We start from the raw sequence: 21,410 nt of genomic DNA, 5'->3' as shown, positions 1-21,410 counted from the left end.
AAATTCAATAAAATACAAAATTTATGGTGATTCTTGTATCAGGATCCGAGATCTCAAGATCCTTCTCGAAACTTCAATATCTGTCACGTGGACCAATAAAATGCAACCAAACCAATAAATCTAATGAATTCTCTGTTTTGGGATGTCAATTATTGAACGAACTCTCTAATTGCACCATCGTCTTGTTCGGATTCCATATGTGTTGAATTGTGCAGAAGCAACTTTTGTCTACTCTTTTGTTGTGCATCGATACTTGTGTTTTCGTGTGGAAAACGACGTTATCCGTTGCCGGGCTTGCTTCACTTGTTTCCCCACATGTGCACCGGTCGATTATCTGAACAATATACACTCCTGCCTTTTCACTCCAGCTTTAATTAAGATCGCAAAAAAAGATTTCTGATCATCATGAAAAAGAGAATAATTCGCATGAATACATGTTCATTTTAAAATAAAAAAGTCTATGAAATTTCAATAAAATTTAATTATAAAAAAGACTGAATAGACCACATCTGAATGATTCATAAAACACTTGACTAGACGTAGTACTGGTACTCGGATAAAATTCGACTGATCCACCTCATATAAGCAGAAACTCTGGTGTAAACTCCTGGATAGTTTTCGGCGCCGCATCGGAAACCGAAAGAGACAATGCCCACTTGAATCCATCGGTCTTCATTTTCCATTACTAAAGGCCCCCCAGAATCACCCTGAAAAACAAAGGAGATGGAGTAATTTTCAGCGAATATTTTTTTATAAAAATTAAATTCATTTAAATATTCGAGGGGTGTTTTTTTTTCGAAAGGCAGAACGTTTGTTGATGGAAAATAATAATAGAAAAAATAATAAACAAAGGGATGAATCAATGGAATTGAATTTGGATTTTAACTTCACAAGAGTTATTATTATTACTTTTTATTTAAGAAGTGTACAAAGAGAAGGGAAAGAAGCTAAAACTGTCAGGCAGTTAATATAACATAAATAATTCAAAACGATGACAAATGTCTTTCTCACCTGACAAGCATCTATTCCACCTTGAGGATCTCCAGCACATAGCATATCTGTAATGATTCCCTGGGAAAGGGCTTTCGTCTTAAACTCTTCATAAGAACGTTGGCAACGGCTGAGAGGAATGATTTGCAGATCAACTTCTTGAAGAATCTTGCTTTCTGTACCACCTAATAATGTATTGATAAACATTTTTATTTAATGAAAATTCTGAAAATTCTCGACGTCAACGAATTGACCAATAGAGATTACTCTCTGGGTTACTCTATATATTAATAAATTGGATGATTTGTTTGCGATTTTACCATAGGCGGTATGTCCCCATCCAGTAAGTGTGACATTTGCATAAGAAGTTACTGCTTTAAGGTCTTTGGTAGATGGCAGGCACACGGGAAAGATGAACTCGCTGAGAGTTGCTTTGGACTCCAGCGTCAGAACAGCTATGTCATTGTAATGGATTTTCGGTACATACTGCTCGTGGATACGGATGTTCAAAACTTCGATGAATTCACCACTAGAAATTACAGCGGGTTCTTTGGTATTTATGGTGATATTGCTCGTGCCAACCAGAACGCTGTATCTATCTCTGCTGCTGAAAGTAAGAAAAGGTATCTATAATATAATTGGTTTTATGCTTTTATTATTACTTTCTAGTATATGTAGTATAAAGAAAGAATCGAAAGATCGTCAAGAAATTCGAACTCAAAAAGCACATTTTTGGAAAATTTTCGTCTGTCTGTGACAAAGATAGCTAAAAAAAACCAAGTTTGATGGTTGAAAATTGGTATACGGGCTTTGTACCAAATCAAACTTCAATCAAATTTTGAGAGAAATCTGTTCAGAAGTCCGTCTGTCCGAATATAATTCAACACGATAACTACAGAACGAAGTGACATGACAGATAAAATTTGGTATACAGATTTAACATATGTAGTATAGACACATCACATGTTGAATTTTGAGGCAAATCCGACAAGGAATTGATCGCATGTCATTATTTACTTTCAGAAACATGTAAACGCGATAGCTCAAAAACGCAGTGATTTAAATATATCAAATTTGGTAGCGGATTTTGTGACTACACTTGAAGCTTTGTGTCAAATTTTTATATCAATCGATTGAGACAAACGTGTCTAAAACACAAATTCCATTTTCGGATACTAATAATTATATGCCAGGGATCAACCTCCCAATAACTCGCCAAGAATGACACGATAAATTCGGTAAATATGCAAAATTCACGCCAAAAGTTAATATTTCGTAACTATTGTACGTCAATACCATATAAGGCGTTCTCTGGCATGGCAAGTTTATTAGAGATTATGCGAGAAAGTTATGGGGTGACCACTTCCATTGGTTTTTTATGAGTTATGAGTTAAATATGTTTTTCTGAGTTAAATATGTTTAATATTTATGAGTTAAATATGTTTTTCTGCAAGCTCACAAACCGAATGATCTGAGGGAACGGACTTTAAAGTATGATCTTCATCACAAAAACTGTAGTTCTATATCAAATATTATATCGCCAATAAGTCTACCCGAGTGTTCAGCCAGGTGTTTGCAAATGTGTTGACTGAACATAAATGATCAGAATTTTGAGGTTTTGCTTATGGAAGTATGGCTTTTACATTTCTATTTGGATTTTGTTTGTAGATCTTTATTAAATTTTGGTACAAATCCTTCAACTTGCAGGTTGTTAGTTTATCAGTATATGCATTGATATACTATATTATAAGCTAGATAAAAGTAATTTATTTTTGATATTTTGCTATCTTGACACCGAAACTGAGGACCTCTTTTAATTTTTGAGCTCAATAGACGAAGTGAATTTCTCCAAAATGAATTACATTTTTTTATCAGTGATTTATCATGATGTTGTGTTGGTTTCTATCATGTGAGAACATGATGTTGTTTTGATTTGAGGTTTTTGAAGCCACAAAATCTATGGGTGGAAAATTAGCGATGTATCGCTTTTGAGGCACCAATTTTTTTGCTTTTAAGGTTATTAGAAAATGATATTGTGACATTTGATGACTTATCGCCAACAAAAAGTTACAACTTGGCGAGAATGTCCGCCCTGTACCCGATTCTCCTGTCTGGTCAATAAAGGACAGCATCCTAAGAGTTATTGCTCGAAGAAGCACAGATAAGAAAAGAGCAATGAACGCGAAACAACGAGGAGAGGTATCGAAAGTTATAAAATTTTTTTAAATTTTCACATTTTCTAGCTGGCAAAGAAAAGTTTGAGCTCGAACGATTTTAAGATGAAAAAAAAGCACCTTTTTTTTTTTAAATATCGACGCATGCATAATCTGTTTGTCTCGTGGTTGTTTCAAGCCGGTTTAAACTGGTTAATGATTTTAATTAATTAAGACAAACAATGAGTTTAAAAAATAAGCTTCTCACATGATAACTTGAAACTTGCGATAGCATATTTCAATTTTATTTCTATATTACGTAACAGAATAAATACAAAATGCATTCTATTAAGTTTATGAGTAAGCAGTATAGAAAACATTACCTCTGACATTTAATTGTAAATTTTTTTGAAATTCACAAACAGATAACACAAAAATAATGGATACTTTTTCGTTTGTAAAAACACCTGAGTGAATTTTCCAAATTCCAACGCCGATATTTGATTACTATTTATAGTATGTTGCGATGTTGCCGCCCTTATATGCTGACAAAGTATTGCCAGGCGACAACTGATTCTGCTTTTTTGTTGAAACGGCGATAATATACCAAGATCAGTATTATTGTATTTATTTTTAATGAATACTTTATTAGATTTATAGCCAAGATTATAAGAATAATATAAAGCAAAAAAATATACATAAAAGTTGTGTGTTAAGTAATATTCTAATAACCTGGACTCGGCTTATTTTTTGTCCAAAGTTTGTGCATAATAAAATATGGATTTCATAGTTTGGCAATTACCTACGGATTGTAACGTCTTGATCTAGACTGATCAAATAACGAAGCAGAATTTCCAGACAATTCTTTATTTTACAGCCCTATATATACAAAAGAACAACTTGTTCTCATCTTGGTTAAATAAATAGTTATTTACACCTGTAGTAGGAGACACAACAGTCGAAGTCGAAGGGTTTTCTTGAAACTCGGTTGATTCTCGGACTCCGAACTCGTCTGCGTAGTCCAACAGTCTGCCTGCAATTCGTTTCTTCTCTTCTCCTAAAAAAAATCTCCGCACTTTATGGCGACACTCTCCACCTCTTAATTTACATTGGTCATTTGAGCTCTTTTTAGGCCAATCGGGGTTCAGCAATAGGCTCTCTCAGCGGCGCCAGTCGGTCGTGGGAAGGTCCTTTGTGTGATGCACCTTTCATAACTGACTATTCTGGAACACGGAGTTATCATAGTCCTTTCACAATGAGAAACATTTAGCATCCAGATGTTTGGACACCCCTCTCTCTTTGAAGGTACTCTCAATATCTCTTGTACGAGGAATTCCCACATATGGTCTTTCACTGTAGTCGCTAATGAACAGATACGAGACTACCCAGGTGAAAAGATCCATCATCTGGCTATCTCAATGAGTTTAGTAAGTAACAGCGACGACACAGCTGGCTGTAAATGTCTTATCAGTACTGGGCAACGGGGAATGTTACAGGATGAAGAAAAAGTAATTACATTTTTAAAAGAAGATATTCTTTATCGAGAGCAATTTTGTGCTCAAACTCAAAATACATTATTGTTTTTTTCTTTCTTGTATATGTAGTATAAAGAGTAGTAATCGTCAAAGAATTCGAACTCGAGATGTTGACGAATTTCCACATTTTAGACCTCCTTGAGTTCGAAAAACGCCTTTTTGGAAATTGTCCGTCTGTCTGGTACAAAGATTTCTCAAAAATGCTTTGATGGTCTGTCTGTCTATGCTTTCAGGAACATGTAAATGCGATAACTTAAAAATGTAATGATTTAAATATATCAGATTTGGTATGAGATTTTTGTGACTGAAAGGGTCATTTTTGGGTAAATTTTTACTTCAATCGCCTCTAAAACAGAAATTTAATTTTCGAATACTATTAACCGCATGCCAGGGATTAATCGCCAAAAATCTCGCCAAGGATGGCGTGGTAGATTCAGTCAAAATGCTAAATTCATGCCAAAGTTGATATTTCGTAACTATCGTACACCAATACCATGTAAAGCATTCTCAGGAATGACACATTTATGGGAGAATATGCAAGAATGTTTTAGATCACTCCCGCTGATTACTTTTAAATGAGTCACCATAACTGCAATGACAATAATGTCAGAAGATATTTTATTGGTAATCAGCGCGAATTTTGGCAGAGACATTAATACTACATTCTTACATCGTTGCCATTATTTGAGCTTGATAATAACTGGTACCTCGCTAATAGAAAAGTCTCAGAATATTTAAGGGATAAATAATTAGTTGAGTAAGAAATTTTGAAACTATTGTTTTCTTAGTGAATTGCCGGTATTCAATAAAAGAAAATATTTAAAAAAAAATCTTAAACAGATGAAGAACATTCGTTTCCATTTGCTAATCATTGCTTCTAAAAATTTCTTTGAAATTTTTTGCAATAGAGGAATGAATTTTCAGGACTCTACGCAAAGATACTGGTATAGTATAGTTCTCACTATTAACTAAGACAGTGGCAAATAAAAGAAGCAGAATCTTCTGTAGCATATTTTTAAATTCAATTATAAATTGTGATGTTTATTTTTTGTCCTTGAATCAATGACGTGATAACTTTAATCACATGGATATCTCACAAGAAATGTAATCTGAAGCAAATGACGTCATCACAGCACGAAGGGAATTCCTCCATTTCTTGTACTTGGCGTTCGCGTTTGGTTATATAATATTCTTGCCAAAGGAGGGGGTAAAAGTGTAATAAGGAGATTCCCTATATATGACGACAAGTGGTTTGCACTCATTGCTGGACTTGCGACTTCCAGCAATCTCTGCGACTTCCTTAACTGAATTGTTTCTTTTATTCTTATTCTACTGGCACCATTATTTCCTTTTGAAAGGTTGCTGCTTTTCGACAATAAATACTGTCGTTCATAGAATTTTGATATTTAATCATTTTTGGTGACAAACTGGTTCACTTACCAGATTAATATTTTTAAAGTGTAGTAATAGCATTTAAGTTCGAACTCATTCTCCGATGACTCTTACGGTAGCGATTCTTTTAATGTTTTTCGAGATTTAAGTCGCTACAATCTGAAACTTTTTTTTTCTTTTTCAAATTTCCAGTTCAGTTCATTCAAAGTTCCAGTTTCAGAAATGTTTAAAATGTGAAACTGAATTTTTAATTGATACAATGTTTTATCTATACTTATATAAAGATCAATGTGTGTGTGTGTGTGTTGGCTCTCTACAGGCCAGACCGCTTGACGTACAGCTACCAAATTTGGCACATGCATACCTTGGAGGTCGGGAATGTGCACCTGGGGTCCCTTTTTTGAATTTTTAATTAAAATTTTAATTATTAATTAAAAACTAACTTTCCCGCCAAAAATTCTTTTCGTTTCCTCACCGCCAAATGAGTAAGGCTTCAGGTTTTTCCCCCACGCTAATGAGGATAGGCTTAACTTACTTTCAGAGGATTATTTCAAACGATTCTGTTTATTTTCTTAGTGTTTGATGCATTTAAAATTAAACATTGTTAGTTAATCGATCATCCAGATTCATTCTGAAGTACTTTGGAATTAAAATAAAACAGAATAAAGGAAATTAAAAATTTCTAATCTGCATAGCGTTTCCCCAACTGGCGTAGAAAATTCAAGCATTTGCATTACCATATTTGGAGTTGAAAATTCACGCATGCGCATTGTGTTCTGATTGTTGACAACTCTATTTTCAACGGATCGGAATTGGTTTTGAACATGTTTCCGACCGATTATTTCAAACGATTCTGTTTATTTTCTTAGAGTTTCATGCATTTAAAACTAAATATTGTTAATTAATTGATCTGTTCATGATGAATCTGAGAAAATTTTGTAGAAAACTTCTTGAGATATTACATAAAGATATTCTTTAGTGCTCATAAGGTTTAAATACTCAGCGACTCTGTTTCCAATACTCATATTAAAAAAATGCTTCGTTTCAGTAAGAAATGTTCTGATATTAATTGCAATTTAACCATTTCCACTTTAATTTAGAGCATAAATTCTACGGGAGCTAACAGAAAATTAGAGGGATACGGATTACGTTATGCTGAAGGCCATATCGTAAATAGAATGAATTATAACGTTTATGAATGAATTATATGACTATCAAAATTTGGAGCTTTAAAATATTTTGACGAAGAAGCTATTAAAATAGAAGTTACATAAAATATTTAATTATTAAAATTTTAACAAGCATTAAGACTGACGAACCGGCTGGTCGCTAAAAGCGGATAGTATATTATATATATATATATATATATATATATATATATATATATATATATATATATATATATATATATATATATATATATATATATATAATTAGAACACAAAATGATAAAAAGGTTATGGGAAACGAAGTATGATCTATAACTTTCTTATTTTAAGAAAGCAATAACATTTTCCCTTCAAGTTTATAATTAAAGTAGTAAGCTTTTTGATAAGAATCGCTTAGTAGAAATCTAAATATTTTAATGCACAACAATAAAAAGAACGCAGGCAAGAACGAATGATAACGTAAATTCTTAATCAGTTTAAATTTAATTGTTGTTGCCAAGCTCAAAACAGAAAATAAGAAATGTTAAATAATTCTATATCTTGCAGATACTCTCTAATGGAAAAACATGTTTAACATTACTAAGTTTTATGGATGTTGCCAGGTATTAAAAATAAAATATCAAGCAAAAACACAGAATTTTATTTGATAAGAATTTCTTCAACAACACCCAAATCATTTATAGCCATTATTTAATATTTATCAAAGGCATCCATTTAACATTAATAGTATAAGTATGCTACGTATCATTTTGAATCGTTGTAGACAATTCTAAAACAAAATAATTTATGCTCTTTAACAAAAATTCAAAATATTACTTCAAAATTTGCTTTGTACGGTTTGTAGTCCAAATCGTTTTGAAAGTACGAACCGTTTCATAAACAAAGTGAGCACTTACTGACTCCTAGTGTCGAAGCAATGAGCAGCTGTCAAAACATGGCGAGTTGTGATCAAACTTCCGCCGCACATGAATTTGGGGGGAGAACGATTTCTTGATAAATGGATGGCAACCTAAAATAAACAAATCAGTCGAAGCATTTAGCACTTTATCATCCAACAGAAGGAATTTTCCTGAAATTGAAAAAGATCAGAACTATTTTTGAACGCAGCGACGTGAAAATTTATGAAAACTAAACACCACATTTTCTGAACTTTTCAGAACTAGAGGAAGAAAGGAAACAAACAGGAACAAAATCCAAAAGTGTTATAAAAAAAACAATGGGAGTAGTCCCCACGCATGTTTTGTGCTAATAAATGTACTTCAGTATTATTACTATATGCATTGGCGAGTAATAGCTACGTTTGGCCATGTTAGAGTTCCGTCTTTGGCGATAAATCGCTCGGATGCAGTTAAACACAAGTAGCAGAAAATCAGATGTATATTTTGGACGACTTTTCCCAAACGGGTTGCAACGAAAATTTGTCACAGAACTAAAATTTTAATCACAAAATCAGAAATAAAATTTCATTTATTTAATCATTACGTTTTTGAGTTATCACTTTCATATGCTTGTGAAAGTACAGACTAACAAAGAATCAACCCTCTGACAGATTTGGCTAAAAATTTGATAAATATCTACACTTTAAATATTAAATCTGAGCATCAGACTTTATTCATTGGATCTCCGTTTTGTAGCTATCGTGTTGATTTATATACTACAGTTGGACACATGTACTTCCTCTGAATGGATTTCATTCAAAATTGGAAAGAAATCTACAAATTTTGAATAGATGTATTGTACTAAATTTCATCCATCCAGCTCAACACGTTTCTGAGATATCGAGTTTACCGTCTAGACAGACATAATGTTTTTTTTTTTTTTTTTTTTTTTACTTAAGGAAGCCTGAAACATAGAATTCGTCAAAATCTGCACATTCGAATTTTTTGTTAATTAAAATACCTTTTTGTATACTTCTTGTAGGAGGGAATAAATAAGTGCAAATTTTTTTAAGGTAAAACAGAAATATTTACAATTTTTTTTATTATTTTTTCTTTCAGACTACTTTGGTCAAAGTAAAGAAATCCTATTCAATGCATACTAAAAAGTTAGAAAAGAGATTTTTTGCAGAACTAGTTTAAAATTTGAATTTAGTTATTTGTCAATGTTTTGTATCTACTAATAAGTATGAAAAAGGACAATACAGGACACTTAATTCTTATATAAGAATATTTTTTAATTCAGGGATTATTTCTCCAAAGAGACAAAATGTCGGACAACAGGATCTCTGAACAATTTATATGTGTAGAGAAAACGGAAAAGCAGAATTCCTCTTTTCTTAATTTTTATTTTCAAACTAACTATTGGAATTAACTTTTTAGAAAAATATGCTTATTTAAACATTTTTCATACCAAAACCAAAAATACTTACCAATATATAAAATTTAGAATAATTCAGGACATTTAATTGAAATTTGGAATAAATTCAAGATACTTATCCAAGTCTGGAAAAATAATCGATGTTCTAAACTGTTCCAGAAAATTCGGAATGCCTGACCATAACCAGAGAACAGCATTGCCTTATTCGAAAGTATACCATGAAATTTTCATAGTTACATTAGAGATATTTTCGAAATGTCAGAAAATATATGAATTTGGTTGACGATCGGGACACCGCAACAGCCATGAAGCGGGAACATTGGTGAGTATTAAGTGTCGTCACCTTCACGTTACAGTCCAATAGGTGATACTTCCGGTCATCGTCGTGGAGGTAGAAGTGAATCATCCCTACAATAATATTATGTCTATTAGAGCGTTAAGAATAAACCACCAAACCGGATTCTTCTCTGCTGCATAGCTGGAATACCTCTGGTGTAGGATGTCCCATCTTAAACTGAACATTCTTATATGATGTCTGATCATAATCTGAACAATTTTGTATGACATCTGATCATAAACTAAACATTTTCATATGACGTCTAATCATAATCTGAACAATTTTGTATGACACCTGATCATAAACTAAACATTTTCATATGACGTCTAATCATAATCTGAACAATTTTGTATGACACCTGATCATAAACTAAACATTTTCATATGACGTCTAAACATAATCTGAACAATTTTGTATGACACCTGATCATAAACTAAACATTTTCATATGACGTCTAATCATAATCTGAACAATTTTGTATGACACCTGATCATAAACTAAACATTTTCATATAACGTCTAATCATAATCTGAACAATTTTGTATGACACCTGATCATAAACTAAACATTTTCATATGACGTCTAATCATAATCTGAACAATTTTGTATGACACCTGATCATAAACTGAACATTTTCATATGACGTCTAATCATAATCTGAACAATTTTGTATGACACCTGATCATAAACTAAACATTTTCATATGACGTCTAATCATAATCTGAACAATTTTGTATGACACCTGATCATAAACTAAACATTTTCATATGACGTCTAATCATAATCTGAACAATTTTGTATGACACCTGATCACAAATTAAACATTTTCATATAACGTCTAATCATAATCTGAACATTTTTATTAGCATCTGAACACCATACCACACTACATCTCCAGAGCTTATGTGTCGCCTTATCAATCAGATGTAAAACTAAGTAAACTAATTTTTAAAAATAATACGACATAAAAATGAATAGAAAGAAGAAAATTACAAAATGATTTTGTAAACAATTGTCAACAATATAATAAAAGAACAATTGTACAATGCCTTGAATACTGAATATTAAAAGAAACAGTAAATTACAGACGTAAAGAAGACATAACATTGTATCTCAATAGAAAAGATTAGAGACAAATTATTACATGAAATGAGAATTATTATAAAAGATTAAAAATCTGCTATGTCTAATGACATAAATCTATGTGACATAAATAAGAAGCATTGCTCGAAGAAAGTTGGTATAATTATTTTATTCGTAGAAATTTTTCATTATCTTTTATTACTTTATTCTTGTTTATAATTCGTCTTCTTGAAGCCAAACATTTTCCTGTGAAAGTATTTGGCTTAGATATCTTAGGTATCAAGATATACTTAGATATTATTAGGTATCAAGAAAGAATAGAGCGTTTGCTCTTAATGGGTAAGTGTAGTATTTTACCCTTTACGAACAAATCATTCTTTTGATTTTTTTGAAAACAATTTCCTGTATAGTGTAAACTTTCTTAGATATCAAGAAAGAATGGAACATTTGCTCTTAATGTACAAATGTTCTATTCTGCCCTTTATGTTCGATGGCTTCCATGAAAGCATTTGCCCCTAAAGAACAAAATATTTCATAGGAAACTGTTCGCCAACTTTTCCACGAACACAAAAGTCTCTATCACATGATTTCACTATTGGGGACATGATTCTCTGTTCACTTAATTACACAGCCGCAATTTTTGAAGAGTAACTTATTGTTATTTACAAATAAAAATAAACAATTATTTAAAGTACCGTTATCTACTTACCATCCATGGCCAGTGTTCTTTTGCATCGTGCCCGCCAATAACGTACGTTTGAATTTTTCTTGCATCAAACAACGGTCCGTGTTTGGAATATTTTCGTCCGCAACCTGTTTATGCATTAAAAGAATTCATCTGTCACAATACGGTCATGGTGGCTTATTTCACATAAAAATATATTCCTTGATTACAACATAGCTATCATTATGCACTTAGTGTTTCGTGCGTACATACCATGTAACTTTCCCTTTATACCAATAATTATAAAAAAAATTATTAGAATTTTATTATAAGCCATGAGAAATATACAATGAAAATTGAGTTAATACAACTGAAAAGATGTGACCGAATTTTAAGGAGAAGCAAAAATCATTTTGGTCTTCAAAAATTATTGGCAAAATGCAAAGAAAAAAAAATCACCACAACTTTTTTTATTTCAAAATCATTAAAAAGTTCGAAAGATAGAAATATTCACCTTCAAAATTTGGCGCAGCAGATGGCATTATAATGCTTGGAACAGTGGCCCTTGTTATCTGAGATTTTGTTGTTTTCTTTGTCGTAAAATATTGAGAAGCCGGAGAATTTCTGGTAGGTACAACATTAGATTCATTTCTGTTAAACGATTGAAGTGTCGCTGGATTCCTTGTTGGCACCATGCTGGATGTATTTCTATAAAAGGATTGTGATACCACAGGCTTCCTGGTAGATACAGTGCTAAATCTATCTCTGTTAAATGATTGAGCCATTACAGGACTTCTGGTAGGTACAATATTAGATCCATTTCTGTTAAATGATTGAACCATTACAGGATTTCTGATAGGTACAATATTAGATCCATTTCTCTTAAGTGATTGAACCATTACGGGACTTCTGGTAGATACAATATAAGACCCATTTCTGTTTAATGATTGAACCATTACAGGGTTCTTTGTAGGTATAATATTAGATCCATTTCTGTTAAATGATTGAACCATCACGGGACTTCTGGTAGGTATAATAAAAGATGTCTTGGTAGTCAGCACCATCCTAGCTGGAGTAACTTTTGGATTCCAGATAGGCAATCTCGTGATAACAGGTTCTGGCACTCTAATTGGAGGCTCTGTCACCGGAGGCGTTTGAGTTGATTGCTGAGACGTTTGATCACCTCCATCTGCATTTAAGTTTAAAATTGAACTTATAATAGGTTTGACGATAAAATCGAATAAACTTTTGACTGGAATAGTTGTAGTTTCTACCACTTTCACTCGATGCACAGAAGATTGCCGTATTGTGTAGGAAGACACGATTTGAAAGTTTTCTTCTGTCCAGTCTGGACAGCAAAATGTTTCTCTGTAGCCATTATATCTACATTGTTTTAGTGAATAATTTTCGTATTTGGTGACCCAACACTCAGATAGTCCACGACATTCGCCCTTGAATCCTTCGGGAGTATAGCACAAGTCTAAGAAGGGTTCCGTCGTATGAGAATCGTGAGGCCTTCTGATGTCTTCTGGATCTGGAAAAAAAATGAATGACTTTTCGTTTAGAAAACTGAGAACAGCAAAAAATGGCATTAGTTTATATTTGGTGAACATTGATGCGTTTCGAAATATGAAGCACAAAAGCACAGCGTTTGTAATGATTTATAAGCAAGTAAATTTGAGAAGTGTTCATCTCTCTAATTTCTCACATACTAGGACATTATAGCATGTTTTGTGCTTTAGAGAACATTAAAAACATTGATCATAGATTTTTGCTGTCATATTTTATTTAGGTGAACATTGATATATCTCGAAATTATGAAGTACAACGTTTGTAATAGCTTATAGTTTAGTTTAGTTTAATTAAATTAAGGTCCAGTTTTAAAGCAACACTAGGGCTATTTTGGGACAGACCTCGTAAACTTGAACCATGGTCAGATGACGAGGACGACACCTGAGGTAAGCCTCTATTTATTCTGTTTTTTACAAAATGAATCTTTTCTCGTCTTTCTTTTATATCTACTTGATATGGGGGGAGGATATATATTTATTCTTGGATATAGCTTCATAGAAAAGTGAACAAATAGAGTACGCATTGGCCCATTTTCACTGAAGGATTGGATTTAAAATTTTATATAAATCCACAAAAAAATGATGTCCACATACCAAATTTCATTAATCTTATTTGTTGTATACTTGAATTATTAAACTGTCATACTAATGGAAAAACAACTATAAGTGAACTACTCCCTCCCCCCCCCCTTCACAGCCTAGAAAACTGAATAAGGTCGTCGCGACAGCATGGAGGTAGGAATTAGTAGTGAGAGGAACGCCCTGCGATGGAAGTGGGGTTAATTCCACCCAACAACTTTAATGCCCCTATCATGAAATCCAGAAACAACTACCAATCTTATCGTCCCCATATCTAAGGTGTCCACCTATAAGAACATGGAGCCTACCTTTCAATAAGTTCAATCTAAAATTAAAAACAGATCTATAAATTTGACTTGAAAGTATTGTTGCAAAATTCTCCAATCCAGCAGTAAATGTAGCGGTTTTGAGTTACTTCTTTCACAAAGCTACTAATAAACAGATCAACAAACAGTCATTCGTTTGATGGATTTCCTTAAGAACTTGATTCAAATCAATAGTTCAAGTAATAAACCATATTCCAAGTTTCATCTATCTATCTTTTTGCGGCTTTGAGTTATCGTTTTCAAATGCAGACAAAAGAATTGAAGACAGGCATCTAATAGAAGTCTATGGTTTCAATTTCTATGAAATCTGCTATTCTAATTTAATAGAAATCTACAATTTTGGAGAAAAGATTAATTTCAGTTCATCTTATTTACTGTGCTCACAAACTGATAGGCAAACAGACAGAATGACATAATTTCAAAAGATGTTTTTTTCACAATAAAGGATGTTAGGATGTGGGAATTTATCGGAAGTAGAAAGTCGAATTTTTTAGCAATTTTTAGCAAATTTTTTTAATTTATATTTTTCTTATGAGAAAGTAACAAAAGAAATGCTTCTAAATAGAATATTCAAAAAGATTTTTTTTTATTCAAATTCAATAAACAGCAAACAATCGCAAACGCAATTGAATTTAATTTTTTGGTTTGTATATAATGAAAAAGACTCAATTTCTTCAAGATACCGACATATATGAATGTGTTTAGTTTTATATATATAACTAAATTAATTTTAACATAAGACATAAAAAGGGTTGAAGGAAAAATCTTAAATTACTTTTTTTAACCTTAAGAAATGTATCTCTAAAGGGGAATATTTTTTTTTCTTTCCTAAATAATGTACAGCTTGGCAAGTAATCTAAAAAACTGAGATCTAATTAACACATCTCATTGAAAAGCAAATGCTTTCCTATCTTGATAACATTTATGGCAATAAACCTTTATTTCATCTTCTGAATTTAACGAAAAAAAATGATGTTTACTTCTATAATTAAATTAAAAGCAGTTACAATTTAAAAGACAACAATAACTTGGAGGCCTAACAGCCTTTGATATCATTTCCATTTCCATTAATAAATTCATAGTTAAAGGAGTTAATTTTTTTATCATAAACTTAACTGTTTATTTCTTAAACTTTTTAAATAAAAAAAAATTAATTTTCAAAAATTTCAAAAGGAAATATTTAAAAAGGAAAATTTTTTATTAAAAAAAAATCCTTTCACACATTGATAATAAATTAGAATTAAAAAAAATATCTATTTAAGAAACATTTTCAATTGCAAACGATCTTCTGTGTTTTATTCCAAATAAAATTTTAAAAATCTTTTGCTTCAAAAATTGTAATAATATTTATGGACACGAAAAGACAACATCAAAAGTATTTAGAAACAAATTAAATAATAACAATTTTCGTTTATATTCAAAGACGAGTCAAAATATGAAAAATTGAATCACTGTTGTATAACATCATAATAATATTTCTATGCATCTAAAACGACAGTAAAAAAATAAAAAGACTCCATGAAATGAAACATTATACATATATTTAATAAGACCTTTATTATTCAGAAAATCTCCGACGTTTAAAATTTAGATCGGCTTTTCAATATATAAATTATGAATTTCTAATCTATCAAAATTACATTCGTTTTAAGCAACTAGACCAAAATCGTATAGTTTTCCAGTTATCACTAACTGAAGTAAAAACGCTTATTTTCAATTAAAAAAATCGAGAATGATCCCTAATATTTTGAATTTTTATCTTAGAAAAGCATAAGTAACAAAAGCTTACTTCTCCAGTTCTGAGCAAAGATGACTGGAAAGCAGGAACATATAAGGGTAAGAAAGTATACCACTAAACTTCGCCGATATGTGGACGTTAACCTAAAAATGAATCTTTCATTAAACAGATACTAAGAAATTAGTTTTACAGAAAGTAGAAGCTAAAAAGAATATGCCATACTGAAATATTTGGGCATCTTGGTGGGATTTTTTGTTTAAATTTCAAATAATTAAAAACTGAATGAAATTTTTCCATCCTTCAAAATAATTTAACAATTTTCTAATTTTAAAATATTTTTAAAGATATTTTTATACGTCATTTGCAACAATACTTTCTAATGTTCCAATGAAATTCGAATCGTTTACATCGTCAACAGCAATATCTTACAACGTGTTTATTTTACATTTTTTGAAAATCAAGGAATGAAGATTCTACTTATTTTTTCATATTCTTTGGTCAAACCGCAGTAAATTTACTTTCTTTCTTTATTGCATCTTTTTTTTGTGAATCTGTGAATTTCAAATCAATAAATGATGATAAAATGAAAATCGATAAATGATACAAAAAATAAAAAATACTCGCACTTATGATGCAATGGATGCCTGCATTTAGGTTTTTCGAAGATATTTTCAGATGTCTGTTAAATTTTGAATGAAATCCGGCTATAGACAATCTGAGTTCATTCGTCTGTGCCAATATGGTAACTTAAAAAAAATCAGCTGCAATAGTCTCTCTAAAACTTTCTTGCATACTCTCTCATGAAAAACGCCTTGCATGGCACTAGCGTACAATAATAATGGAATACTAACTTTTGACATGAATTGATACTGAATATATCTCATGAACCTGGGCGAGGGTTGCTTTTTTTTCGGGGGGACGGGTTGATTACTCCCTATTATGCGGGCAATAATATTCGAAAATAGAATTTCTGTTTTAGACGCGTTTATTCTTAACCGATTGAAACGAAAATTTTTCACAGAACTACACGTGTATCCACAAAAATCACATACCAAATTTCATATATTTAACTCATTGCGTTTACATGTTTCTGAAAGTGCAGACCGACAGACGGTTAACCCGTTGTTGGATTTGGATCAAAATTTGACAGGTATCTACGCCACAGATGATAAATCTATGTACCAAATTTCATCTAACTCTCTTAGTAAACTTTCTTCGAATTTCAACTTTCTTGGTTTCATCAGTTCTTCTTCTACTGCACTTATTTTAAAATATTTTTATCAAATTAATTTATTTAATTTGTTTTCCTTTAATAAGTTATTGAATATTTTATTTTTCTACAAGTATCTACACTTCGGGTTCTGAAAAATATTTTCAATTTGAAATGAGATTGTTATACATTTGTTAGTAGAGAAAGGAGAAGAAATTAAAGCGCTGATCAAGATAATGCAATAGCACTTGCAAATGGTTTTAATTTCATTTCAATTCGCGCACAAATGCATTATTGTCATAGCCGTTTTACCTCTCGATCAAACAAGGGAATTTTATTTCGTTTGTTTGATGGTGAATACAATTGCCTGTTGAAATCTAGAGTTTCACCGTTGAAAACAATAAATCATTCTATTTTAGATCTAACGCGTCTTTGAAATGATATGAAATTAAAAATTTTCAAGCATCTTGATTTTAAGGACCGCAATTATTGAAAAGGATATAATTCAGTGCTCCGATTTTCATTTTAATATATTTTATCTTTTGATTCGTTAAATCTTACTTAATAGTTAATACGCAACAGAAAATTTGAATTTAAAAAAGTATCCTTTACTCGACTTTCATTAATTTTCAATTGTTAATACGCAAAAGAAAATTTAAATTAATAAAAATATTCTTCATTTGGCTTTCTCGTTAATTTTAAATAGTTAATTCGCAATACTAATTTTAAATCCTTAAGAACTAATTAATACTTTTCACCCGACTTTCTACACCCTCAAAAATCGAACGTATGCGCTTTGAATCTTTTCCGGTTGATCGGATAGGAATAAGATTTCTATCTAGAAGTCTGATGTGAAAATTGCATGACAAATTTCCTTTTATTTATTCCTTTATTTATTTTGCTTTGTTTCTGAGATATCGTATTTGCCTGCACATGGATAGAGAAACAATTTATTCTTTGACTTATTAGTTCTAAAATAAACCTTTTGACCTACGAATTTACTTAGCATTCTAATTAGATGTCACGTCCTATCAGGGACATTTATTACTATTTACATCCTTATACTAATTTAAGGGCATTTGAGATTTTGGAGCTTTTTTAATTGATTTTTGCATTTTAAATTATTTAATACTTTTGCTTAACTGCTTATTTAAAATTAAAAATTCATAATACGATGCGCATGTCAGACTTGCCATTGTATGCGAAGGGCTGAAACACATGTCTACGATTCTGTCCTCTATATATCCATATGCTAAAACAAATCCTTTATTTTTTGTTATCAAATTAAATAGACTTATAGATAAGCAACTAGTTGCCGGATTTTATCTAAGATACAATGCAGGCCTACAAGCCATATAATAAAACCATAAGCAAAATGTCATTCTTTTGACTTGAACTTTTTCAGTTGCCATATCACATTGAGAGACAAACAGACATTCCATAGTCGGATTTGGTTCTAAATTTAATACAAATGTGCAATCTTGTTGTAAATACTGCATCGAATTTCATCTGTCTAGCTTTTACATTTTTGAGTTATTGTCTTCACAAGTTAACAGACACAATTCAGGGGTGTCGTAAAGAGATTTCAAGGTCGTCATAAACTTGGGGATGAAGAGAAATTTGGAAAAGTCGAATTTTTTGATGATCACAATATTTTTTTTTCTCTTAGTATATTTTGTACACAGTAAAATTCAAAGGATAGTTAATTCTCCTCAAGCAATCATTAAATCTCACAACAAGCACCATTAACTCACAAGCTCCTATTAATTCTAGCAACTGCAGTTACTCCGTAATATCATGGCATCCAAATAACATGAGTTTCACAAAACTCGAGACAAAAAAAAATTGGGATATTTTTAATATAACATGAATGTTTCCCATAACATTGATTTAACCAACCCGAACACGTTTGTCTATCTCAGTAAGGCAACAACTCAACGTGGCGGGAATCAAAAATAGAAATAATTTATAAAAGTATTTCCAGTAACCATTTCAATGTAGTTAAAAAGTTTTGATTAAAGAGCTTCATTTATTTCAAAATTATACAAGAATCTGATGTCATTTTTAATAGTAAACATAGGATATTTACTCATACTTAATTCACATTTATACAATTTTAAACAAAAACCGGTTTCGAGCTTTATTTCATAATCAGTTTATTCTTTACAAAATATTAAAATGTTATAAATTAATCTAAATATAAATTTTAATCAACAAAAGTTCCCTAAACAATTTATATCTCAATCATTTCACAAAATCACAAATAATCATTCTCAAAAAGAAAACAGCCCCAATCTTGCAATGATTTGTTGAAACTCGAAATTCTTACAAGATAACCTGTCTTTACAGGGAACTTTTACACTTTAAGCTAATGAACTTGAGATAAAAGTGTTGTATCATTACAGTTGATTTCTCTGATTCAATTGTTAATCATTAAATGTTAAACAAGCAAGCATTACATAACATATGTAGTACCAAAATTCACTTACGCTCTGCGGTCCATGTCGATCGTCAGTTGAAGTAAGCTATACTAAGTCGAAGAAAAATGTTATCAACAACTTTGAGTCAGTCAAGTCCCTTATCTGTCCGTATGCGCTAGGATAGTAATCATAGGGTGGGGAAAATGCTGACAACAAAAGACTTAGTTTTCGATGAAGCTTCTAGAATGTCTTAGTTAAAGGTAAGATTTAGTTCGATTGATTGGTATCAATTCTTTCAGTGTGATGCATGTGATCTGAGATTTAAAAAAAAAATGCAAAATTTTATGATTACTATATTTGCAGATTATGAGGTATATTTATTCAATTCATAGACATACCAATAGATCTTCTATTGAAATGTTATTTTCTGCGACTTAACTTTCGAATCTTCTTCTAAGTCAAATAACAAGTGTCGATATTGAATTGTTTGAAACGGATTACACGAGTCAAATCCTTAGTTTCGAGCATAAAGTGGATTCAATAATATTTAAGATGAAAAAAAAGTAATATAACTAGTTTTCCAATTATAAATTGAATAAAGAAGGGTTTTCTTTTTCTTCAGATGAATTTTTTATTTTATTTTCTCAATTTCTTGAGCTTAACTTATAAATCTGTTTCGTACTTTTATTCAATCATTCAAAATTTTATGTGCAATTTTTGATATTTAACATTGCATCGGAATATAATTAATAGTCAGTAGCTCATAATAGGAGAATTGTAATGGAATTGTCATAAGAGAATTCATAAATGAAAATTGTGCTCTGTCAGTTTTCTATCCCTGTTTCCCAAGTCTTACAGTTTTTCTAGATTCAGTATTTAACCCTTTATGGTATATATTCTTACCACCTGTAAAAGATCTTTTATGAGGGCTCGAAAAAGTATTTCAAAATGATAAATAGGGTAATCAGACGCTTAAAATTTGATTGAGCTACCTTAATAGCTCCGAAATACATTAAATGTATAGTAAAATATTTAAATTCAAAAGTGGTAAATATGCTTACCACTGCCGGTTCACGATGCAAGGGTTTTTGTAGAGACATGGAGCTCCAACATTTGTCATTAAATTTTAACTCCTGTAAAAGTTCCCAGCCATGAACACTACTGTGTAATGTCCCTTCTGTCTAAGATATATAGAAATATAAGATATTTAATACAAATATAAGATTTTTAATTGAATTTATTTAAATTAAATTTAACATTCATTTAAAAATGAACAAAAACGGTTGATGCAGTTGGAATATCTTAAAATTCGGAAACTTCCTGTTAATGATTTTAAGCATATTTTGACTTCAATTTCAATTTATTGATTATTTAAATATTGTAGTTTACGACAATTTAGTTTATTTCTGAAAGCAAAATATGGCTTAAGCAAATTAAATATTTCTTAAAGCAAAAGATGTTATTAATAAAATTGCCTCAGATTGCAACAGTTTTATTTTTATGCTATATAGCAGTTCGTCCAGTCAGCCTAATAAATGCAAAATGAGCTTCAAATTTAATTAAGACATTACTGAATTTGAATTATACGATTCTATTTCTAACTTAAAAAAACTGTGTAAAGTTGTTTTAAATTACCAGCAACTGAGTGGTAAGTATTCTTACTAATGAACATTCGATGATACTTTTACCCTTAGTGCTCAGTGGTAAGGATGCTTACCACTTTCCGTTTTCCCTGAATGATCTCTGGTAATTATATTTACGACTTCTTATTTCATAAATTAAAAGGCAAATCAACGAACTTTTGATGTTTCAGTAGTTACATCATCAGTTCATCATGATATAACTCTAAAATTTTTTATTTGTCATGCCCCGAAGTTACGCTCGATAAAGGGTTAATAATCATTAAATAAGCTATTCTTTATTCTGC

At 31.1% G+C, this 21,410-nt stretch overlaps 1 protein-coding gene across 2 annotated transcripts; it reads right to left on the bottom strand.

The window, feature by feature from the left end:
* Positions 1–467: 467 nt before the first annotated feature.
* LOC129972101 (serine protease Hayan-like) lies at positions 468–19,637 on the bottom strand. Of its 2 annotated transcripts, none has more exons than XM_056086084.1 (8): positions 19,553–19,637; positions 15,905–15,996; positions 12,154–13,173; positions 11,685–11,788; positions 8,136–8,248; positions 1,311–1,597; positions 1,012–1,175; positions 468–707 (listed from the first exon to the last, which is right to left on the bottom strand). In XM_056086084.1, exons 1-8 carry the CDS (start codon positions 19,564–19,566, stop codon positions 534–536), a joined length of 1,968 nt encoding a protein of 655 aa, XP_055942059.1. In that variant the 5' UTR covers positions 19,567–19,637; the 3' UTR covers positions 468–533. The 2 variants fall into 2 exon arrangements, with proteins under 2 accessions (XP_055942059.1, XP_055942060.1); XM_056086085.1 differs by having other exon boundaries at positions 1,311–1,594.
* Positions 19,638–21,410: the final 1,773 nt, after the last annotated feature.

This window comes from Argiope bruennichi, chromosome 6 (assembly GCF_947563725.1).
Source record: "Argiope bruennichi chromosome 6, qqArgBrue1.1, whole genome shotgun sequence".
In the NCBI taxonomy this organism is placed as follows: domain Eukaryota; kingdom Metazoa; phylum Arthropoda; class Arachnida; order Araneae; family Araneidae; genus Argiope; species Argiope bruennichi.
This window is presented reverse-complemented; position numbering and strand designations above follow the sequence as displayed.